General features: G+C 45.2%; 1 protein-coding gene across 4 annotated transcripts in view; it reads left to right on the top strand.

Annotated features, from left to right (window-relative positions):
* CD47 (CD47 molecule) overlaps window positions 1-20,238 on the top strand; it is a 44,049-nt gene extending 23,811 nt beyond the window's left edge. For 2 of the 4 annotated variants that reach the window (XM_029082314.2, XM_029082318.2), the window contains 8 exons: window positions 1,133-1,240; window positions 3,512-3,604; window positions 6,861-6,953; window positions 9,944-10,036; window positions 12,513-12,544; window positions 15,403-15,427; window positions 16,082-16,114; window positions 18,760-20,238. In XM_029082314.2, coding sequence (XP_028938147.1) covers window positions 1,133-1,240; window positions 3,512-3,604; window positions 6,861-6,953; window positions 9,944-10,036; window positions 12,513-12,544; window positions 15,403-15,427; window positions 16,082-16,114; window positions 18,760-18,764 — 482 coding nt within the window. In that variant the 3' untranslated portion in view covers window positions 18,765-20,238. The remainder of the gene's footprint in view (window positions 1-1,132; window positions 1,241-3,511; window positions 3,605-6,860; window positions 6,954-9,943; window positions 10,037-12,512; window positions 12,545-15,402; window positions 15,428-16,081; window positions 16,115-18,759) is intronic. The other 2 variants (XM_029082316.2, XM_029082317.2) reach the window with 2 other exon arrangements.
* The last annotated feature ends 4,531 nt before the right edge of the window (window positions 20,239-24,769 follow it).

The following is a 24,769-nucleotide window of genomic DNA, read 5'->3' as shown; positions in this document are numbered from 1 at the left end:
TTATGGACATAAATGCTATAGGGCTGAAGGAGGGGTGAATAAAGGGAGCAAATTCAAGTGCAAGTAGGACACAGAAGGGAGTGGGAGAAGAGGAAATAAAGACCTAGTTGAGGAAGGCCTCTTGGAGGAAATATGCCTTTAATAAGGCTTTGAAGGTGGGGAGAATCATTGTCTGTCTGGGGATGCGGGATGGATAAAGGAGGTAGAAGAACTGTGGGAACTTGGTGATTGATATTTTCTTTCCCTGGTGTGAAAATCGTTATCAAAACTAGTCAGTAACCTTTGGACTGTCCTGCCAGACTTAGAGACTACAGGTTGATGCTAGCAGGTAACTTAGGGTGGACTGTGCTGGTATTTTGAAACTCTTTGCACACGTACAAATACAGCCTAAATAAATCGGTCCAAAGTTTTGATTTTTTTTCCATATTTTTTCCAAGAATTTCCATCCAAGATTTCTGAATTGTAAAAGAGAATGAAGAACCCAAGATATCATTCAAACATTGCTGTCGTCAGAAAAATGGCCCGGTGCCCACAGGCATTTTGTATTTATTGGTCGAGAAAGGTTGTGGAGTGAATCAATGTAACAGTTTTCATAAAATTTTAGCTGGGTTGCCAACGTGAAGAAGGGCTTTCTCTGACTCATGGGGAATTCCAGATTATCCTATCTGAAGTACCTACAATAAGAGCCCATCTCTTCTAGAAACATCATGGTTGTACCATTTTAGTTCCCAACAGCTCTTTTATAAAGTTTGTATCCAAATTAAAGAGGGACGGAGAAGGTGGGGGAGATACTTTCATCTGTAATGTGGCGATTCCTTTTGGAATTCATTTTGTTCGTGATCTCTATGAGCAGTATGGAATCCTTCATCTCCCCCTCACTTGGTAACGCATCTAGTAAGCTCTCTCTCAGCTAGTTTATCCCCTATCCTAGGGTGCCAATAAGGTCGATAATAGCGACAGAGAGGCCAGACGTAGATAGAAGAAGGGTAAGCAGTCAGTTGCTCAGAGAGTAGAACAGCCCCTCACACATTCTTGATAGATTTCAGCTAGGATCACTTGCTTATATACTCTGCATCTTTTGAAAATAAAATTCAAGAATGATTATGAATAATCATCTCCTTTTTCTTTTAAGCCTTAAAGTATAAAGCCAACTGTCCAAGTGAGAAAACCTTTGGCTTGATTATTTCTGGAATAATCCTCACACTTTTTGTCATTATTGGAGCTGCCCTCTTTATCCCAGGTAAGTCGGTAAACACCTATATCTGCTTGGCTTGGGCTCTTACGAGAGAGGAACTGTGTTAACTGAATTGAGAGAATCATTCACTCTGCTTCCTTTCTGACCTCAGTTTACCCTTCCCTGTTCTCTTGGTGTCAAAACCTAAAGGTAGTTTAAGGGGGAATGGGCGGTTTCCACCCAGGGTTAGATCTGGAACCCCAGCATCACTTCCATCCCCGAGCCCCTTCTCTTAGAGAACAGGGAGCCTCTCACAGGGTCCCTTGAGCTCCTCAAAGTGAGAAGATGAGACCCGTGAGCAGGCCTGACTGGCTGAGGAAATATTTCTGGGAAATCCTGAGGGAATCCCAGTACGCCTCCTCCTACCTTGAAGAACAGGAGGGGAGAGGAAGAGTCGAGGACCTTGCCCTTCAAATGTCTCTGGCTTTCCCCTGCTAGGTCCCCGTAGGACTCAGATTGGCTTCCCCTGCATCCTCCAGGGTCCCCTGTGGCTCATTCAAATCCTCCTTGTTGCCAAGGGAGGCACAGAGGAAGTTTGTTTTAAAATGGCATCGGCCCGGAAGTGCCCGGGGATTGGCTCCTGGTCGATGAGTTCGTCTCACATCTCCCGGGCGTGGCGTTCCTTTGACGGTCTCCTGGGTTGTGGTGGAGTGCCTCTGGAGCCAAACCAGACATATGTGATCAGACCCTTATGGTTAGCATTTGCTGTTGACCGGAAGTGCACGAGTGTTAGGGATTTTTTTGCTTTTTGTCTTGTTTTAAGCAAAGGCTCCCCTCACCACAAATGGCCGCCTTTTCTTTCTCTTCTGGTTGAAATTGAATTTGCCGAGGCCTCTCTGTTTGGTTAATCCTGTCGCGATGACCAGGTAGTTTATTTAGGAGAGAAGAAAAGATCACATTGGAATAGAATTGTCATCAACCAGGAAGATCTGCCTTTTCAGGGTAAATCGGAAATGCAAATTTGAAATTAGAAAAGTAAGACTTCATTTGTCCCATGTGGGACAACCTGATTACCTTGTATCCGCCCCCAGAGCTTAGAACAGTGCTTGGCACATAGTAAGCGCTTAACAAATACCATCATTATTTGACTTCTTGGGTAGGAAGCACTTTTAATAAGATGTGGAAGGAATTACTGTAGGAGTAGATATGTTTCTATCTGTTGGACTGGAATTAACATTACCAGCCCTTTGGACTTTCAATGGGGACACTACTAATTTGCTCTCTCCCAACAGAACCGTATTACCCAGTTCCCTAAATGAGTTGTTGGATAGCTAGTTCGGCGGATTGAAAGTCTGTGAGGGGGCTTGGCTGTACTGCTCGGTGGTTCGATTCACTCATCTCCATTCAGTTCTTAAAAAAATTCAGCTTGGGGAGCCCAGCCAGCTGTGGTTCCGATGGCCACTGAGTTTGTGAGGATGGAGAATTCCCCTAAAACGATTCCCAGAAATATCTGACAGGCCCTGTGTAAAGAACATAGGTAGAACTTTTGGCTCACCAAATGCTGTGTGTTCTCTTAATTATTCCCCACTCCCCACAAAGAAGTAGAGTTTGCGTCTCTGTTTCGATGAGCAGACTGTGGCTTGACTAGGGATGTAGTGATTCATTGGAAGAGCCTGAGGCTCGAGCTAAAAGCTGTTCTTTACCTCCCTTCTTACTGCCCTATTAATTCATTCTGCCTCTGCCTGCTGAGTATTTGTGGCCCTGAATCTCTATCATCCGAACTTTTTTGTAGGCGGAATTGAATTGAAGAGACTGTTCCCAAGTAGCAGTCGATTTCAGTGGAAGCGGATTATTCTTTTATACGTTGCTCTGCAAGATTGAGATTAATTTACTATCGTGCCAGAACAAGTTTACGGAGAGAAGGTAGTCTTGCAGTCTGATTGATCCCTAGGTCAGGAACCTGCAGCTCGAACTCTGTGAGAGAAGGTGGCACTCCGTTTAGACTTCCCTATCAATCAGTCATCCAATCAGTCGTATTTATTGAGCACCTACTGTGTGCGGAACACTGAACTTAGCGCTTGGAAGAGTGCTATAAGAGTTATATTATAACTGAGAAGAACTGCCCTACCATGAACATATTATGTAGTATCTCTGAATTTCAATTCTGTGGAGAAAACAGTAGCCCATCATCAAATTCTTCCCTCCATTTTTGGATTCTTTGACATGAAAGCGTTCTTTTCAAAAAAAGTGAAGTGCTTTGAGCCCTTCAGTGGTAGGTGCTGTGTGAAAGTGGCATCCTATTAATATTAATGCTCTTATTATTGTTCTTGTTAACAGGAGAATATTCAATAAAGAATGCTTCCGGGCTGGGTTTAATTGTAGTCCCTACTCTGATGCTAGTCCTGTTGCAGTACTGTGTATTTATGACAGGTGAGGATTCGTTCATTTGTTACAGCCTGTTATTTATTTTTGGTTTCTCTTTTTTGTTTTTGTTTTTCCTTTATATCAATGTCATTACAAAGCCCTGGTGCCGTTGCCAGAAAAAGGTCTTTATTTGTCGGTTTCACGTTAGGACACAAAATATTTCAAGAACGTCTCCGTAGCAAAGTAAGCATGGCCTAGTGGCAAGAGCTTGGGAGTCAGAAGATGCGGGTTCTAATCCTGGTACTGCCACTTGTCTTCTGTGTAACCTTGGGCAAGCCACTTAACTTCTCTGGGCCTCACTTACCTCTTCTGTAAAATGGGGATTAAGAGTGTGAGCCCCATGTGGGACACCTGATTACCTTGCCCAGCGCTTAGAACAGTCCGTGGCACATAGTAAGCACTTAAATACCATCATCATCACCTTTAAAGCCCTCCTTAAATTCATCCATTCATTCGTTCAGTCGTATTTATTGAGCGCTTACTGTGTGCGAGTCACTGTACTAAGCGTTTGGGAGAGTACAATATAACAATAAATAGACCCGTTCCCTGCCCACAACGAGCTTGAATCCCATCCCCGGAAGACCTTCCCTGATTAAGTCCTTTATTTCCCCTATCAGCACTCCATTCTAAATCCACTCCACACTTGGCTCTGTCCCCCTTAAACGGCAACTCCACAATACTTGGTAAATGTCGTTATGTTCTACCATCCGTAATCTACTTCACTGTCCATCTCCCGCTGCAGATTGTAAGCAAGATTGTAAGACTGTGGGTAACCACCAACCCCGCTGCACTTTCCCAAGCGCCCAGCACAGCGCTCCGCACACAGCAAGTGCTCAGTAAACACCGGTCAATCAATCGGTCGTGCTTATTGAGCACTTACTGTGTGTAGAGCACTTTACTAACTACTTGGGGGAGCCATCCAAGGGAGTTGGTAGACACATTCCTGCCCCAAACGAAAAGCAGTACCGTGGCCTAGTGGAAAGAGTACGGGCCTGAGCGTCAGAAGGACCTGGGTTTCTAATCCAACTCTGCCACTTGTGACCTTGGGCAAGTCACTTCACTTCTCTGTGCCTCAGTTACCTCATCTGTAAAATGGGGAATAAGACTGTGAGTCCCATGTGGGGCAGGGACTGTGACTACCCCAGGGCTTAGTACGGTGGCTGGGACACAGTAAGACCTTAACAAATACCATAAAACAAAGCAAAGCAAGCTTACAGTGTAGATGGACCTTGCACTGACTCGCTGATATATCAAATATTTACTGCGTGCAAAGCATGGTAACTTTATGAAGCTAGGACAGCACCTTCATTCTTCCTCGCCATGTTTCACGTTGAGAGGAGTTAGAATGAGATAAGGGCTCTGTTTTTAAAAATCAGGGACATCAGTTTCACCCATTGCCTGCCATCGTTTTGAGCAGCTGGAAGCACGAACGTTATTTCGTCTTCCAGTTGAAAAGGAAAGTCACACATCAGTAAATGCAATTTTCAGACGCTTTAACGAGTGGGAAGATCAAGGAAGAGTTTTGCCTGTTTTAATGAAAAGGTCTCATTCTTCTGATGGTATGAATGTCTGGTTGTGAAAGTGGATTCCATTTCCAGTGTGGGTATTGCACTGTAAGGTGTTCACTTGAAACAAACTGGGAAGAGTTTCAGGTGCTTTTTTGGAGAATTGACATGTGTGTTGTACCCGGAAGAGTGTGTCAGCATGGAAAGCTATCCATGCAATCATGCCTTGTTGACAAAGGAATGCTCTGCATAGTGCTCTGCCCACAGTAAGTGCTTGATAAATATAATCCAATTAATGAAAAAGGAATGATCTGTTATTGGATCTGTGATTTGGGCCCAGTGCCTCTTCTGCAAAGAGTTTGAAGCATCCAGACCCCAAGGAATAAAGTGCAGTCAAATCTGACCATGGAGCAGGGTGGTCTGGTGGAAAGAGCACAGACTTGGGAGTCTGAGGATCTGGTCAGCCACTTGCATGCTGTGTGACCTTAGGCAAGTCACTTTACTTCTCCTCACTTCAGTGTCCTCATCGGTAAAATGGGAATTTAATACCTATTCCCTCTCCTTCTTAGACTGTGGGACAGGGACTGTGTCTGACCAGATATATTGTATCTACCCCAGGGCTCAGACAGGGCTTGGCCCAGAGTAACACTTAACAAATACCTCAATTGCTATTATTTTATTATTATTATTATTATCATTAAGTTATTCTGTGAACAAACTGAGAAAGAGGGCTGGAAAATTACATCAAGCAATGGTATTTGAGTGCTTACTGTGTGCAGAGCACTGTACTGAGTGCTTGGGAGAGTACAATCCAAATCTACAGAGTTGGTAGACCTGTTTCCTACCCAGAATGAGTTTACAGAAAATAAATGATAGTCTTGGAGGGCAGCCAATGATTTTTAGGCACTGATAGTTGAGAACGGTTAAGAGGGAGGCCTGCTTCGAGTTGAAGTAGTACAACTCTTAGCCTCTTCTTTTTTAAAATGATATTTGTTAAGCACTTACTATGTGTCAAATACTAAGTGCCGGGGCTGGTACAGGTTTAATTAGGTCAGACACAGTCCCTGTCCCACATGGAGCTCCCGGGCTAAATAAGAGGAAAAACAAGTATTGGATCCTCATTTTTTACAAGCAAGGAACTGAGGCCCAGAGAAGCAAAGTGACTTGCCCCGGGTCACACGGCAGACAAGTGGTGGATCTGGGATTAGAACCCAGGTCCTCTGACTCTCAGGCCCGCTCTTTCCTCTAGGCTATGCTGCTTCTCACTTTAGGGGCTGGGGAAATGATGTACTAAGATTCTTTTTCAACCCTGATATACAGGGATGAGTATCCATTTTCTTATATCAGTGGAATTTCTGCAATATGAAGTTGTGCGGCCTACTGGAAAGAGCACCGACCTGGGGGTTGGAAGACCTGGCTTCTATTTCTGGCTTTGCCATTCATCTGTTGTATGACCTTGGGCAAGTCACAACTTCACTGTGCTTCAATTTCCTCATCTATAAAATGGGGATTCAGTACCTGTTCCCCTCCGCCTTAGACCGTGAGCCTCATGTGGAGAAAAGGACTGTGTCTAATCTCCTTATAGCGGCTCTCGCCCAATACTTAGTATCATGCTTGGCCCATAGTAAGCACTTACCCAATAAGCACCACAGTCGTTGTTAAGAGTCTTGCGTGCCGAAGGGGGAAAATAGAAAATTGTTCTTGACTGCTACTCCAGCAGCAGCTTTTGTAAATACGTGACTTTTTTTGTTCTTCAGCTTTTGGGATGACCTCCTTTGCCATTGCAATATTGATCCTGCAGTTAGGTGGCTATATACTTGCTGCTGTTGGATTAAGCCTGTGTGTCATGGGTAAGGAAGACGTCTCTATAAATTCAACAGTTAAATTGCATTTCGTTTCATTTGGAGCACCCAGAGAGTGGCATGCAAACAGTATCACTCGTCGGTTATTTTTTTCCTCTGTTGCATCCTCCCCAGTGAGAGCAAGGACTGGGCACTCTGTTATGAGAACATTTGCCGTAGTGGCTCACCTGCGGGTTGGGTTAGCAGCCAAACTGCAGAATCTCGACAGTGGGAGATCTGCTAAAATATTGAGGTGCCTGTTGGAATACAAAGAAAGCACTTTGAGGCACAATGTAATTCTACCATCCATTTTGATGGCCTTTCTCAGCTGGGGTATCTTTTTCTTCAAATACTTTATATATCCTGTCATCTGAACCACTCCCAAGTGTTATACCAACATAAATTCAGGTTCTCCCAGCTGTTCTGCCAGTGTCGTAAAAGACTACGGGGAGGAATTGTGTTTATTTCCGTGCGCCGAACTTCTTGAACTTTTGCTGTTATTTAACATTTATTAAACAACCACAGTACTCCAAGAACTATGCAGAGAATAGAAAAAGTCAAAATGCTTACAGTCTAGGAATTTATATCCTTTCGAGGCAAGTCAAAGCGTAGTAAGCAGATACAAGAGGCTATAGCTTAGTTCTGATTCAATGGAGAGAATGTCAATCTTTAGTTCACTGGCCTTCCTTCACTTATCCACCCAGCGAAGCTCGGGATAGGTGTTTTTGGATGTCAATTCACTACATGCTTGAGGGTATCTCTGTTTTAAATAGAGAAACCCTAAGATTCAAAATAGTTTCTACCTAGAAATATATATTATTATATTATATTTATATATTTATATATTTTTATATATATATAAATAGATTGTCTCTTCTTGAATTCCAGAACTTTTTGTAACCACCCAGATTTATCAAAGAGCATTTTCTTACTTATAATTACAAAGGGGAGGTCAGGCACTTAATATTTCTGCCGTGTATTCCTTCACATGACCTGTTTACCTTTCATTTGGCTAGTTTCAGTATGTTTTTGCTTTTTAGTTTTCCTCATATATACCTTTTGCTATTGTGGAACCAGTAATAATCATTGACATGTCTTTATGGAACTGTCGAGGCTGAAGTTGGGTTTCTTTGAACAAAGAAAGTTCTCGAATTAAAAATCCGGGGGGGTTTCATAAACATCACAAAATAATTTCAAAGAGCTGGCTCATTTCTAGCAGGACAGACAGTGGGATTCAGCGATCCAAACCTTTAGATTTTGATCCCTCCTGGCATATCGCTGATACTGGTTTATTGGAAGTGAATCCATCAATGCTATTTAATGAGTGCTTACTGGGTGCAGAGCACTGTACTAAGCAGTTGGAAGAGTCTAATGCCACAGAACCGGAAGACACGTTCCCTATCCACAGCTAGTTTACAGCCCAGAAGATAAGTGGGGGTTCACAAGGGTGACATTTGCCAAGCCCCAGTGAGGTCTGGGCATGGGTAGGATTTCACAAAGCTAGGTGACCAGCCCTGGCTCTGCCTGGAAATCTCAGTCATTTGAGAAGTGCAACTGAGAAGCAGTGTGGTCTAGTGCAAAGTGCACGGCCTGGGAGTCAGAAGGACCCAGATTCTAACCCCGGCTCTGCCACTTGTCTGCTGTGTGAACCTGGGCAAGTCACTTAACTTCTCTATGCTTCATCTGTAAAATGGAGATGAAAACTCTTAAGTCCCTTGTGGGACATGGATGTGTCCAGATTGATTGACTTGTATCTACCACAGCGCTTAGAACAATGCCTGGCACATAATAAGCCATGAACAAATAACATTTAAAAAAAAATTGGGTTTTCCTTTTAGCTCTCAAGTAGGGCGAACATGACCTTCAGCTGTCAGATTGTAGCGTAACATTCCCTCTAGAGCGTAAACTTGCTAGAGAAGAGAACGTGTAATTCTGTTGTATCGTACTCTCTCAAGCAGTTGGTAGAGTGCTCTGCACAAAGGAAGTGCTCAATAAATACTCAATAATACTGACTGGTAGTCCACAGCTTCTGTTCTCGGGTTACATAGTCCTCTGTCGGTGGAGCTGGCCCAAAGCTCCAGCCTCAGGCGTGGCAAACAACTGATGGGCCTCACTGGAAAGTGGCTCAGAGGTGAGTTTGCAACTTTCTGAGCAAGCTCGTCACATCATCAGGCCTGAAAAGAGTCCCCAGGCCTACCAGACGTTATTTCAGAAAACTAAAATGGGAGGGAAGCTGAGTGCCTATATCTCCCATTTCTCAGGATGTGGCTCCAGACTTAAGACGCAGTGTTTTCTGGAAGAAGAAAATATCTCATGGTTTGCTCTTGACGTCTAACTGACTGTAGATTTCTGTTGGACACCCTCACGTGTCCACCCTCACGGAGAAGCAGCATGGCTCAGTGGAAAGAGCACGGGCTTTGGAGTCAGGGCTCATGAGTTCGAATCCCAGCTCTGCCACTTGTCGGCTGTGTGACTGTGGGCAAGTCACTTAACTTCTCTGTGCCTCAGTTCCCTCATCTGTAAAATGGGGATTAAGATTGTGAGCCCCACGTGGGACAACCTGATTCCCCTATGTCTACCCCAGCGCTTAGAACAGTGCTCGGCACATAGTAAGCGCTTAACAAATACCAACATTATTATTATTATTATTACGTTTGGAGACCGTGTTAACGTTTTTGGATGGTTTGAGCACGTATTCAGGGAACTGCAATTTTCTACCAAAAAGACCGAATCCTGAAAGTTTTAGACTTGAAATAACCAACCTCAGGACGTCAGTACACAGCCATTCACAACAGGGTTCTGACTTGGGCCTAGCTCTGCATCGCTATGTCAGATTTTCAAAGCTTAGAAACTTATTTTGGGGGAATGTAGTGATCATTTTTTTTTTATTCCTGGTAATGGAAAATGTTTATATACGTTTTATTGAGTATTTATATGAAATTACATCATCTTGAACTTGCTCTGCCAAAGTTTATGTCTTGTCTTTTTTTTTTTGACAGTGTGTGCCCCAACCCAAGGCCCTCTTTTGATCTCGGGTCTGGCTATCATTGCTCTGGCAGAGTTGCTTGGCCTCGTTTACATGAAATTTAAAGGTTCGTAATTCTAATTCACTTGCTGTATTCCATTTTTTAAATCAAAAAGTGATTCTGTCTGATTTGTCACTTCAGGATAAAGAGTTTAGAGGACTGCTTAAAGTAAACAATGAACAATTCAAAAGTAAACTAATCTAGGTGGTTTGTATGTGTGTGTGTATATATATGTATATACCATCTTTTGCTCACGATCAAGAGTGAATATAGCAGAGCGGTGTTGAAACATCTGACGTAATTGAGGAAGGGGTTTAACAAATCTCATTTTATGGGTTGACTCTAATTGAATGCTAATGCCACCAGAGCAGGAGTCTGCTTCTCTGGGTGTGAATCGTCTACACAGGTTAGAATCGGTTTCCCTCTTCCAGATGCCACCTCTCGGGTCACCCAGGTGAGACCAGAGGTGACTCCATCCTTCCCTTATAGTGCCTCAAATGGATGTAATGCTTTTAGTATCCCAAGCGCTTTCACCTGCTATATTTCTGCCCTCACACTATCCCTGTGAGCTAGAAAATGGCGGGCATTTTTATACGATTTTACAGAGGAGACAACTGACCGACAAGTAGAGCGTTTGAATGACTTCCTCGAGGTCCCGCAGTTGAGCTTGTCAGGTGCCAGGCAGTCTGCTAAGCACTAGGATAGAAGGCAGATACTCAGATAAGACTCAGCTTTTGTCTCCACCATTCATTCATTCATTCATTCATTCATTCAATCATATTTATTGAGTGCTTACTCTGTGCAGAGCACTGTACTAAGTGCTTGGAAAGTACAGTTTGGCAACAGATAGAGACGATCCCTTCCCGAAACACTGGGCTCACACCGTGAGGCTCACATTCTAAGAGGGAGAGAGAACAGGTCTCTTACCCCCATTTTACAGATGAGAAAACTGAGGCACAAAAAGGTGAAATGACCATCCCAAGGATACAGAACCCAGGAGCAGCATCGGTGCTAGAACCTCGATCCTCTGACTCCCGAATCTGTGCCCTTTCCACTGGTCCCTGAGTGAGGTGATGGTTGGCAGGGATGGAGGAGGATGCTATACCACCGACCCATTCTTGGCCACGAGAAACAGCATGGCGGAGTGGGTAGAGATGAGCCTGGAGTCAGAGGGTCATGAGTTCTAGTCCCAGCTCCGCCACTTCTCTGCTGTGTGACCTTGCTGGTCAAGTCACTTCGCTTCTCCGGCCCTCTCCTACCTCGTCTGTAAAATAGGGATTGAGACTGTGAGCCCCACCTGAGAAAGGGTCTGTGTCCAACCCGATTGGCTTCTATCCACCCCAGCACTTAGTACAGTGCCTGGCAGATGATAAGCACTTAACTAATGCCACAGTCATTCTCATTCTCCTCCCCTCATTATGACCTAATCTATTAATGCGCTCAGGATTTGGGAGCGTATGGTACAGTAGAGTCGGTGGACGTGATCCCTGCCCACCCCCTCACTCAGTGAGCACCGCGGAAAAGAGCACTGTACCCCCCCCTTGCTCCTTCTCAACCCTAAGAGCCCTCTAAGGGTTTGCCACCATCCTTGGGCAGACCTTCGATACCTGTTGCGAAAAGTCAACAAGTCAACCCCTTTGCTTCCTGAGAAGACCTAACTTCCCTCCTCCACTGCTTCCTTTTTACCTTTCCACGGGGCCTCGGATTGGATGCCGGCAAATCTCATCAGCGAGTGCCCCTAATGCAGCACAATCTCCCTCTTTCTATTTAAATGTAGGCTGAACACACGTCTCAAATTTTAGAAGATGCTGTACGTAGGTACACATGTATGTGTGTAACAATAATAACGATGAGAATAATAATGGTACTTGTTAAATGCTTGCGGTGTTCCAAGCACTGATCTAAGCTCTGGGGTAGATAGATAGAAGTTAATCAGATTGAACACAGTCCCTGTCCCACGTGAGGGTCACAGTCTTAATCACCATTTCATAGATGAGGTAACTGAGGCCCAGGGAAGTGAAGGGACTTGCCCAAGGTCACCCGGCAGACATGTGGCAGAGCCAGGATTAAGACCCGCGTTCTTGTGACTCCCAGGTCTGTGCTCTATCCACTAAGCCACGCTACTTCTCTATGCGTATGTCTGTTTATATAGTATATAAAATCTCAAATTTTAGAAGATGCTGTAGCTATATGTATGTATATACGTGTGTGTTTGTGTATGTGTGAATATCTTCTAAATATGAATCTTCTAAAATTTGAGATCCTCCTGGCTTAACAGGAATGGGAATTTGACCTATTCATAGGACACGCTTGTTCATGTCATCTCAATATGTGAACAAGAGTCAGATCATCCCTGCGGGCTTCTCGGGTCCCAGCGTATTTTGGAAAGGACACCTAGATTGTAAGACTTTCATCGGGAATTTATGGGTCCCCCAGTTCTGCCAGATTTTAAGACAGTCCAGCATCCTGCACCTTAATTAAGCTTGCCTGAGCGATTCATATTCTCCGTTTCTTTTTTTTTCCCTCTGTTTAATTATTTCAGCATCAAACCAGAAGCCTCCCCAGCCTCCTAGGGTAAGTTTAAATTTAGGAAATTAATTGAGTGTCTGTTTGATGTCTCATGGGATGGGTAATAGGGAACCCAGCTGTTTTGCAGTATCACCGCCTCTCCATTTTTACCAGGCTGGTAAGGAGCTGAAGGCAACCCGGTGCAGACCTGACTTTCCCCTTGGTTGTCGTGGATTAGGAACAGTCTTGAACTGATCTCGGTGATCTGCATAGCAAGGACAAGGAACTGAATGGAAAGAATGAAGGGGCAGAAACTTCTCAAAATCTGAATCCCAAAGATGACTTGTCAAAATGAGATCTAAACACGGCCCGGTTGAATCAATCAGTCCGTGGTATTTATTGAGCACTTCCTGTGTGCAGAGCATTGTACTAAGCCCTGAGATAGTTCGATAAACAGAGTTGGTAGACATGTTCCCCGCCCATACTGAGCTTACTGTCTAGAGGGGGAGATGGGCATTAATATAAATAAATATTGATAGATATGCACAGAAGTGCTGTGGAGCAAATTTCAAATGCCCAAAGCCCATAGATCCAAGTGCGTGGAAGACAAAACGCTTAGAACAGTGCCTGGCACATAGTAAGCACTTAACAAATACCATCAAAAAAAAAAAAAGGGAAAGGGGAAAGGGAGCCGGGGAAAACAGGACGTAATCAGGGAAAGTCTTTTGGAAGAGATGTGATCCTAATAAAAACCTTGAAGGTGGGAGAGTGGTGGTCTGTCATGTTCTCATTCCGGCTCTGCCACTTGTCTGTTGTGTGACCTTGGACAAGTCACTTCACTTCTCTGTGCCTCAGTTACCTCATCTATAAAATGGGGATTGAGACTAAGAGCCACATGGGAAAGGGACTGTGTCCAACCCTATTGACTTGTATCCACCCCAGCGCTTAATAGAGCATCTGGCACATAGCGCTTAACAAATCCTGTGATTATTATCATTCTTATTATATGTGGAGTTGGAGAGAGTTCTAGACTAGAGTGGTGAAGTGGGAAAAGAAAAAGAAATGTGAGATTCCTCTCCATATCACAGAAAGTTCCAGTCCTTTGACTTTAAGGCATTCCAACTTCTGTTTCCCTCTTGCTCATCACCCCTTCTCTATCCCTACATCCTCAGCTTTTTTTAATACTATTTTTTCAGTGGTACTTTTTGAGTGCTTACTATGTGCCAGGCACTGTTCTAAGTATTGGGGTAGATACAAAGTATTCAGGTTGGGCACAGTCCCTGTCCCATGTGGGGCTAACTGTATTCACCCCCTTTTTACAGAGGAGGTTACTGAGGCCCAGAGAAGTGAAATTACTTACCCAAGGTCATATAGCAGACAGGCGGAGGAACCGGGAATAGAACCCAGGCCTGGGCCCGTGCTCTAACCAATAGGCTACGCTGCTTCTGAGCTTGCACTCTTCAGCTGCTCGAACTAACCTATTCAACTGAGCGTCTCTTGGGTCTCTGATCTCTTCCTCACACCCTTCCTCCTGTCCGAAACTCCCACCCTATCGAATGTCCCTGACCCCAGCTCTCCCCATCTCTAAAGACCCTCTGAAATCCTGCCTCCTCTAGGAGGCTTTCCCTGACTAATTTATATCCTCAGCACCATTGCACCACCTCTTTATTCATGTGCTCGCCAACCCCTCGTAGCACTAATGTACATTTTAACTTGCAGCGTGAAGCAGCCTGGCTTAGTGGAAAGAGCTCGGGCCTGGGAGTTAGAGAACCTGGGTTTTCACCCCGGTTCCACCACTTACCTGCTCTGTGCCTTCAGACCAATCATTTTGCTTCTTGTGCCTCAGTTTCATCAACTGCAAAATGGGGATTCAATACCGGCTTTCCCTCCTACTTGGACTGCGAGCCCCATTTGGGACAGGGACTGAGGAACTCGTGTCTACCCCACTGCTTAGAACAGTGCTTGATAATTAGTAAGCGCTACGCAAATACAATAAAAAAAAAAAGCAAAATTCACTTGCTGTATTATTTAAGCACTTACTCGTCCACTTACCTAGAATTTATTTTGTGTCCATCTCCCCGGTTAGATTCTATGTTCCCTTAGGGCGAGTATTGTGTCTTTTAATTCTCTAGTACTCTCCCAAGTGGTTTGGACAGTGCTCTGCACTCAGGGGCTTAACATATGCTCTTCGGTGTTGGGAGAAAAAGCAAATTAGGAGCCTCTGAATCAAGAACTCAAAAATGGGGCTAGAGCCAAGAGGCTTTGGAAATGAGTTGTGGATAGGAACCTATCGGGCTTGCTGTACATAGATCTGATCATTCATTGCCTGTTTTCTACTTCCTCCGGATTGCGGGAAGTAGAGGTTTGCGTTAACGGCGGGAGGCTAAAGATATACTGTGGAAACCGTTAGACTCAAATGTACACGTCTGCCAGGCCGTTGTAATTTCAGTTTGATGGTGGCTTGTTTTCGAGGCCACCATGCCAGGATCTTAAATATTTTCCTTCTTTGTATATTTTGCAGCTGACCAGGCTTTATTTTCATGTCCCTCCTTATATTTTGAGGGCCTCTGTGAGTGCTCCCCTCCTGATCCCTAAAATTGTCTCTCTGTCTGACTCCTGCTGGCGGGTGTTTTATTTATACCATTAACAATTTTGGGGGAGATTCTGGCTTCACTTACAGGGAACTAAAATTTTTAACCGGAAAAAGAAATGAGAAGACTGAAGTAAATTACAAGCTCAAATTAAAATCCTTAACTTGTCTCGCCTTGGTTTATTTTCAGAATTTAGACTCGGCTTCTTACTCTAATTTTAACAAAATCAGTTTAATTTAAGTAAGCTTAATTATGAAAGGACCTAAAGTAGACTCAGAGGATTTTTTAATTTTATTTTTATTTTATGTCAAACCTATTTTAAATATTTTTCAGAAAGCTGTAGAGGAGCCCCTTAATGGTAGGTGGTCATTCTGAATTTATATCTTCTGCTTCACGCATTACCAGTCCCTGTCTTGGGCTGAGGCGGAGGGGGTATGGAGAGGATTCCTGCCAGGCTTTGTGAAGAACCCAGCAAGTTTGACCCATGTCGACTTTCCCCTCTGTTGGGCGAAAGAGATCTCAGTGTGTTACATTCGGGATGCTCTCAGCTCTCGGAGCAATACGGATTCCCGGGCCTCTTATAGACCTTTAGTCCGCTTAGGATATGGGGGTATTTCCATGGGAATTTGGTCCCCATCTATTGACGTCTTGGTTCCGGAATCCACCTGAACTATGAGCTTCAGGGGCAGAAGTTGAGGCTTTCAGGTCAGATTAAAGCCAAGCCCCTTAATAACTTCCCCGGTGCCTAAACCGTGGATTCGTATTTCCACCTCAGTTCACCTCTTTAGGGGGAGCCTACCTGTTGGATTTATGCAGAAGCCAAACACCAGCTATCCTTGTTTGGGGGAGGGTTTTTTGCATTTAAGAAAGAGCTCCAAAAACTAGTCAGTGGGTCCCATAGAAGTTGCAATAGCTGCATGGTATTGCTGCTTTTCATTTATTTATTTATGTGCCATTGATGACTAATTGCAGAAATGACTAACTGCTTGCCTGGCTTATTACTAATTCTTAGCATTTAAAGAGTCAAAAGGAATGATGAATGATGGTGAGTATTAAATCGCACTGTAACTAAATGCTAGTTAAAACTGGGGAGTTGTAAAGAAGATCTCTGATCTCTTCGCCCTCGTTCTAGCGAAGGCTAGACTTAGAGAGACACTGTCAAGTCACAGAGGTGTAAAGTTCTGGCCTGGCGTATTGACCAAATCTTCCTCAACCCAGTTTTCAAAATCTCAAGACATTTTGGGTCCACCCAGTTGGAGGCCGCAAATAGCTAAAGTCAGATTCCGCTGAATCTGGAAGGAACGAAAGCGCTTTTTTCAAAATCTTGCAGATTGACCGCTTTTGTGATGACTACATAAAAAGTGGTATTTATCTTTTCTCAAGGCCAACAGGGAGTATCTTGACAGTGCCCCTTTGTCTCTGCGTGTCATAGCCTTGAAAATCCCCTGATTATGCAGAGGCCTGTTATCTCTACCTTTCAAGCGGGAACTTTCTTTTTCTTGTGGTGTTTGTAAAGCGCTTACCATACACCAGGCACCGTTCTAAGCGCTGGGGTAGATTCAAAGTAATTGGGTCGGAGGTAGTCCAAATGCCACATGGTGCTCACCGTTGTAATCCCCATTTTACAGAGGAGGTAACTGAAGCACAAAGAAGTGAAGTGACTTGCCCAAGGTCACACAGCAGACAGGTGACAGAGCCGGGACTAGAACCCGGGTCCTTCTGACTACGAGGCCCGTGCCCTATCCACTAGGCCACGCTGCCTCTTGGTTCAAAACCTTTGGAGAGCAAAAAAAAAAAAAATCTCCAAAATAAAACTCAGCTAATAGATACATTAATTCGTTTTTCTGTTTTTAAGGGATTCTTGGCCATGTTCAAAATCCTACCCTTTGGTAGGGATACCTTTTTCGCTACTCATAATCAAAGAATAACGCCAAATTTTGTTGCCTTAAATGGACAACATCACAGGCATTTGATCATGGACTCCTCAGTGAATCAAGACCAGGGAATTTTCTCCCTTGTCAAGGCATTCACGTTTTCTGACATTTACAATGATATTCCGTTCCTGCCTTGAAAGAGTGTGAGAGTTGATGCTGGGTAGGAGTTTCTGTTTATCCTGTGATAATTTGGCTTCCTAGGGCTTTTCCTCTACTTTTTCAAAGTCTGTGACATAAACGTTCTTGAGGGCAGGAAAAGCCAATGTTAAATAAAGGAGGCTTTAGTCCCTTTCGTTCAGGTCATCTTTTAGACTTAGCATCAGACATACAACGACTACTACTACTACTAATAATAATTATGGTATTTGTTAACCGCTTACTGTGTGTCAAGCACTGGTCTAAGCCCTGGGGTAGATACAAGTTAATCAGGTTGGCCATTGTCCCACATGGGACTCACACTCTTATCTCCACAGAAAAGGTAACTGAGGCACAGAGAAGGAAAGTGACTTGCCCAGGGTCACCCAGCAGACATGTGGAGGAGCCGTGATTAGAATCCAGGTCCTTTTGACTCCCAGGCCAACGCTCTATCCACTAGCCCCACCACTTCTCTATCTATTAGAGGACGTATTTAAGATGAGTTCCGTGATGTTTTGGAGATAATGATGGCGCCCACGCATAATGAGGTGTCCCCCAAAGAGGCTCTGCCTTTTTGTCATTTCCTTGCTCTTCAAGGCTTATGGCACAGTCTTTATTATTACGAAGGTACATGGGTGGTGGTTGTTTTTTTCTTCTGGTTGGTTTTTGTTTTTCCCCCTCCCTTCCCTCATTCGCAAATATGGGGATTCGGCAAAGTTCACGAGGCACCCGATTCCTGAAGTTCTGGGGTGGCTCAGCCCCACTGCCTATGTTCTGCTTCTCCTTTTTCCGTGCATGTATCCGATTTTCCCTTCTACAATCCTGTGGTGGGGATCTAGCTTTCTTTCCCGGATCACCGGAATCCTGCGGAAGATCCCTGGGAATCCCTCGGGAGCTCCAGGGTTCTTTTTCACCTCAAGGCATGCTGTCCGATGAGCCAGAGGGTTGAGAGAAACAACTGGAAGCTGAGGGTCTCGGGCGGTGGGTTTTGAGAAGTGTTTGGAATGGATTCGGTGGCAATCCCCTCGGCGATTTAGCTTGGTTTCCCTGATTTTGGTTGTAACTTTCCGTTAGCCGCTCAGTGTTGGTTTTTCATCGGAGTTCATGGATTTGATTTTCACTGATGGATAATTGGCTCTCTCATTTCTGGATACCCTCCAACATGCCCTGCCATCTAATGAGCCCGGAGTTAGGTCCCTAGGGAAGAGTAAATGGCGCTTTTTCTGGACCAACCCCTGACCACACATGTCTTTCACTGACATCGGCTGGCTGAAGCAGATTTAAATCGAGGGTAATGGACTCTTCGTCCAGAATCCATGTCTGGCCGCGAATACCACCATTTCTCGGCTTCACCGCGTCCAAATCTAGCACCAGGAAGCTCTCACGTCGGGCTGATCTCGGTTCTGTGGCAACGCCATTGCATCGTATCAGAACGAAAGGGGATAAAGGCACCAGTTAAGTGCCTCTGACCTTTGGGATCAATCCCTTTTCCTTATTTTTAGATACCCTTTCAAAAAGATTTCTCAGGCTGCTCCTTAAACAGGATGAAACGCAAATCCATGAACTTGCTAGGTGAATTGCTCATGGGGAACGAGTGTATAACGGCGGTTTCGTTTTCCAGAATAAATGAAGCGGGCCGGCGGTCTCCGATACGGCGGTAGAAAGACGAGAAAAGAATGCACTTGTGTTCAGACACCGTGGCCTTGATGATTCGCTCTCTGAAGAGAAGGAAATTAACTGGTTTGAATATTTCAAAAAAAATGATTGACACATTACGTTTTCATTCAAAACAGCTTTAATTTAGTCCATAGACCTATGTCTAGGAGCCCAGTTGATATCTAGTTTTTTTGGGGGGGGGCGTTTTTTGGTTATTTCATTTCCTTTCTGTTATTCAATGTGGTTGGAGATGGAGTCGGCCTTTGTGAAATACAGTTTCCCGGGGACTTCCGGGTCCTGAATCCGGAAACTGAGCCCAGGTGGATGTGAGCCAGCCCCCTCCAAAGGTTGCCCAGAAACGCCTTCGGAGCCAGATTCCTGGTAGCTTCCATCGGTCCCGGTAGGAAGGGTTCCCATTTTCACCACTGGCGGGTCGGTCGCCGACTGAGCCGCGGAGGAAACCTTCTCGCCCGGAGATTCGACCCCCTAGATCTCCACGAGCCAACGAGGCAAGAGTGACGAGGGGCATCTCGTATGCCTCCCACCTGGGACGGGACGGACGGGTGGGTGGAAGCGTTCGGTCTTCAGGATGGACGAGATCCCCGAACAAAATCTAACGAAGGACGGTTTCAGATTCCCCGGGCGGTAGCCTGGCCGTGCAACCTTTGGTTTCTTAAACGAGTCCCTCCTGGAAATCTGGGCCTATCTTTCAGGAAATCGATTCCGTCTTATTGAGTGCAGCGCCTTTTCTCCTCTTCGCATCAGGGGCAGTGACGCGGTATCTTCCTTTGGTCACGGAGAGGGGCCGGCTCCATTCCCAGAACGCCGAACCTGCCGGCGGGAAGGGCTTACAGTCGGAAGCTCATTTGTCCCTCGTCCGGTCTCGAGGGTTCCATACCCAGTGGTGCTTCGTTTCTCTTTCGGCCTGGGCCATGAAACCCCGAGATTGGAGATTTTAGCTATGAACCCGTGCATGGCATGGTTTGGCATAATCCATCACCACCACCCCCCCTTAGGCCAGGCCCCCCACAGGGCGGTTGCAAACTACCGTCATGTGGGAAGAAAAAAACCAACAACTCATCTCTGACCTCCCATATTCCCACTCCGCCCTCTCCTTTCTCAAAGATCGGAAAAAAAACAAAAATTCACTTTGAAGAAGCTTCATGTGATGACAGTTTGTGATTGCCTGAGATACTTTTAGATCATTAGCACTTGTTTCTCCCTTGTTCGTGTGTGTGCGTGCGTGTGTGTGTGTGTGGGTATACAGCAGGCACGTGCTTAAACTATGTGGGCAAAAGTCGGAAGGGTACAGGAGAGGAAATGTTGATGTCTGACTTTCAGGAGAGTGATGGAACACGAAGGTACTTATGCAATGGAAGTATTTCCGTTCAGTTATTTGCTTCTTTCAAATAAAAAAGAGCAAAAACAAAGATTTCCCCATTAAGTTGCATAAGAATTTTATTGCCACGCCTTTGGTCTACCCACCGGGAGGGTTTCTCTTCTGTATAATATGCCATTCGTCTTTGTGGTTGCGTGGATGCTAATTCTTCCTGAATTCACTGAATGTTGTTCCCCCGTGCCTCTTTCTCGTGTGCCACTTCACCTCGACTTTCGTATCTTGTGGTGGGAAACTCTAATGTAATAGCCTGTCGATGCCTCTCAGAAAATTGTAAGAACTTCTCCGGAGTGAGCTTTGCCTTCTTCGTCTTCCCTCCCCTAGCCTTCTCCTGGTTGTTACGTGAGTCGCGGAAAAGCAAGAGCCGGGTTTCTTGTGAGCTCACCTGCCCTCTTTGTACACCCTCCTCCTCGAGTTGTCGATTCCAGTTTCCAAAAACACTCTCTGTCGTTCTGAGAGTAGGTTTCGCGGATGGTAGAGTGGGAACAGGCAACGCCAAGAAGCCACGCGGTGTAAGAAGTAAAACTCTCGGTCCGTATGTCCGTAAAGATGATATCCAGGCATTAAGACATTGAAAACACCTAATGATCCCTGAGCTATCGAATACCTAGCTGACGCGTTATTATCCCACATCTTCAGATCCGGTTTCACGACCTCATTTCTCCTCTCTACTTTCTGACTATTTCACTGTCCACCGGGAAACCGAATGAGTTATTTCCTTCTCCTTAGCAGCTGTGCTAGAAGCTTTGAGGGAGATCACTGACCCGCAAGAGCCAGAAATGTTTTTGGTCGATCTGTGGAACTCAATGATCTGTGCTGCCTCCGACCCTCTTTTGACGCTGAGACATTCCAACTTCCTCCCAGGCACTGGAACATGAATGAGGGCTGAGTGCCCGTCAAAACTGGCATTCCTAATAGTCAAGCCTGTAGAGTAAATGCCACCTTGGACTCCCCCTTCAAGACTACCCGTAGCATATCACAGTGGTTCAGTTCATTCAATCATCCATTCAATCGTATTTATTGAGCACTTACTATTTGCAGAGAACTGTACTAAACACTTGGGAGAGTACAGTAGAACAATAACTGGACACATTCCCTGCACTTGTAGACAAGTTTACAAACTAGAGCGGGGGAGACAGATGTTAATTAATAAATTACAGCTATGTACATAAGTGCTGTGGGGCTGAGGAGGGGGAAGAACAAAGGGAGCAAGTCAGGGTGAGACAGAAGGGAGAGGGAGAAGAGGAAAGGGGCGGCTTAGGGAAGGCTTCTTGGAGGAGATGTGCCTTCAATAAGACTTTGAAAGAGGAGTAAATAATTGTTCGGTTGCGGGTGAGGAGCCCATTCTGGGCTGAAACCAATGGGGTGAGCCTAGCCTGTCTCTGAATGCCCAGAGAGTCCCAAGGCTGAGTCAATTCCAGTAGAGTTCAAGTCCCCTAAGATTCCCAATGACTGGAAAAGGACCTGGGGTTAGTCAGCACTCCTCATCTTTACCTTCCCCCGTTTTTATGGTATTTGTTAAACTCTCACTATGTGTCTGTTCTACGTGCTGGGGTAGATACAAGTTAATTAGGTCAGACACAGTCCCTGTCCTTCCTGGGGCTCACCGTCTAAGTAGGAGGGGGAACAGGTATGAAATCCCCATTTTACAGTTGAGGAAACTGAGGCCCAGAGAAGCAGAAGGACTTGCCCAAGGTCACACATCAAGCAATTGACAGAATGAGGATTAGAACCCAGGACGTCTGATTCCTAGGTCCGTGCTCTTTCCACCTGGCCGTGTTGCTTCCCACCGCCCTTTCTACCTGGGAATATGTACTTTTTGTAGTTGTCACTTTTCTTTATAGTAGTTGTGGTATTTGTTAAGCGCTTACTACGTGCCAAGCACCGTGCTAAGCACTGGGAGTAGGCACAAGATAATCAGGTCGGGTGCGGTCCCTGTCCCACATGGGACTCACGGTCTAAGTCGGTGGGTAAACTTGTCTTGAATCCCCATTTTACAGATGAGGAAACTGAGCCCCAGAGACATGAAGAAGTGACTTGCTCAAGGTCACACAACAGGAATGTGTAGGAGCTAAAATTAGAACCCATGTCCTCTGACTCCAAGGCCTGTGCTCTATCCATAGGCCACCTTTAGTCCCTTTAAGGGCAATTCAATTCAGTTGTACTTATCGAGTGCTTACTGTGTGCAAAGCACTTGTACCAAGCGCTTGGAAGAGTACAGTATAACCACAAACAGACACATTCCCGGCCCACAACGAGCTCACAGGCTAGAGGGCAGATTTTGGTTTTTGCCGATTATCCCAAGAGCAGGGTCCATCTCTTTTCCTTGCGGCTCCCAAAGTGCCTCGTAAGGAGAGCGCTGAATGCAGCAGAGAAGGACGGACACGAAAACGCACACTTATACACACGCATACACATATATACACAAAGATAAGTGAAAGCCAGCTGTATTTATTTACAGTCTTAATGTCCTTAATAGACCGAGCTAGAGAGATTTCTCTTGGCAAACTTACATCTATTTTGAAAGTATTAACAGGTGGGATTTTTCAACCAGTCGTAGTCAGGAAACACTCTCGATATTCTTGACGCTGAAAATAATGGGAGTCGTCCCATTAGTACCTCAGAAATGAGGCAGTGAATCAATCCTCTCGGTAGACGAGTCCCTTTAGCGATTTACCTCATCCCGTGTACCCTAGGAGGGTTGGTTCCACACTAGTGTGCCCCGGGGAATTTCAGATCACCTCCCCGCTGGTGCCCACGCAAGGAGATGGGCCCAAATATTCTCACTCAATATAGAGAAGCAGCGTGGCTCAGTGACAAGAGTACGGGCTTTGGAGCCGGGGTCACGGGTTCTAATCTCCGCTCCGCCACCTGTCAGCCGTGTGACTTTGGGCAAGTCACTTAACCTCTCGGTGCCTCAGTCACCTCGTCTGTAAAATGGGGATTAAGACTGTGAGCCTCACGTGGGACCACCTGACCCAGCGCTTGGAACAGTGCTCAGCACGTAGTAAGCGCTTAACAAATACCAGCGTTATTCTTATTATTATCATTACTAAGGGTGGCACATTAAAATGGCATCCTCAGTCCTACTGCCACAAGCAGGATACCCCCAATTAAGTGTGCACCCCCCGAATCAAGACAGATTGGAAAGTTGTGCCATAGAAGCCCCTGAATTGATTCTACCTCCAAGAGTGATTAACGGGCTCTTTCCTGACGTTCAGACCGAGCCCGATACACTCTCCCAGCTCCTCTAAATTTCCACGCTAGAGTCGAAGTTAGCTAGTGGTGGCTCGCAGTGGACGCATGACGATTATCGCCACCATCAAGTCTTAGGGGGATCTGTTCTCAGAAGCCGGCGAGAAGCTCGTCGGGCAATTTGCTGTCATTCTTCTCCTTGGCATTTTATTTGACACGGATCTGTTCGCTATCTGTCGAGGTGCATAGTCCGAAATATTCCAAGTTTGCTCTTTCTTTGTCACCTATCGCGAGAAGCCCCCTGGGAAGCTGGAGTTCTTGACAGGGGGTGGCTGATCCTTAGGTGCCGATGATGATAGTCTAGGTATGTGGGGAGAGAAGTCACTCTCTTTCTGGAAGCCTCAGCTTTCCGCCAAGTCTTCATCCTAGGGATTTTGTCACGTTTGCTCCGAAATTCAGCTTTACAAGAGGAAAAAAAAATCATCCGCGTGTCCTTCCGTGGAAGGCAGCAAGAGGTGGATCTCTCGTCTTGTGATCACGATTGGTGGCGGTGGAGAGATGGTTTGATTTTCCCGATCTGGAGCATCATTTGCCAAAATCCAGAGTTGCATCTCCCCATCGTGTAAATAGCCACTAACTAGGCGAAATGAAGAACATTCCGGGTTTGCTAAATCCCCGCGGACTTCTTCAGAGTCCTTGCTGGATAACAGTTCACCGTGTGCTATTCGTCGGTTGCCATTTCTGCAGTGATTTACGAACCAAAGTTGTTTTACGGCCGTGTAGTTCCTGGTATGGATTTTTCTTTTCCCCCCCATGTTTTAAATCAATTTATCTCTTGTTGGGAGCTTTGAATATCTGCAATCTTTGCCAAGATAATTTTTTATTTTTAAAAAAACATAACTTTGTAAATACGATCCTGTAATATTATATACAATTAATAAAATACTTTAAGCGTTTTCAGTGGACTGTTTGCACCGTTACTACAGCTGACTACCGGTGCAGTACGTGACTTGAAAAAGACAGTTTATCCATGCATCTGCATGGTCCCTACTCGTTAACACTTGAGGCCCAAAGAATGAAAACGAAAGTGCTGTGAATGTGAAAAATGACTCTGAATATGAAACAGAACATGAGATCAGTATTTCTTACCTTCTGAATATCAACCCCCTCCCCGCCCCCAAAATCTGTTGTTAAAAATCTAAGGTAATAAAAGCTGGCTGAAATGTGCTATGTAATCATAAGATCTATTTTTCAGTGTGCCCTTGATTACCATTTTGCCCATTTTATCACCGGAGCACAGCAGATGAAGCGGAATGACCACTCATACGTTACCAGCGCGATTCTCCAGGAGAAAAAAATATCTGGAAGGAAACTACAATCCCAG

Source organism: Ornithorhynchus anatinus, chromosome 17 (assembly GCF_004115215.2).
Source record: "Ornithorhynchus anatinus isolate Pmale09 chromosome 17, mOrnAna1.pri.v4, whole genome shotgun sequence".
Classification (NCBI taxonomy): Eukaryota; Metazoa; Chordata; class Mammalia; order Monotremata; family Ornithorhynchidae; genus Ornithorhynchus; species Ornithorhynchus anatinus.
The sequence above is the reverse complement of the archived record's forward strand: the minus strand, read 5'-3'. Positions and strand labels throughout refer to the sequence as shown.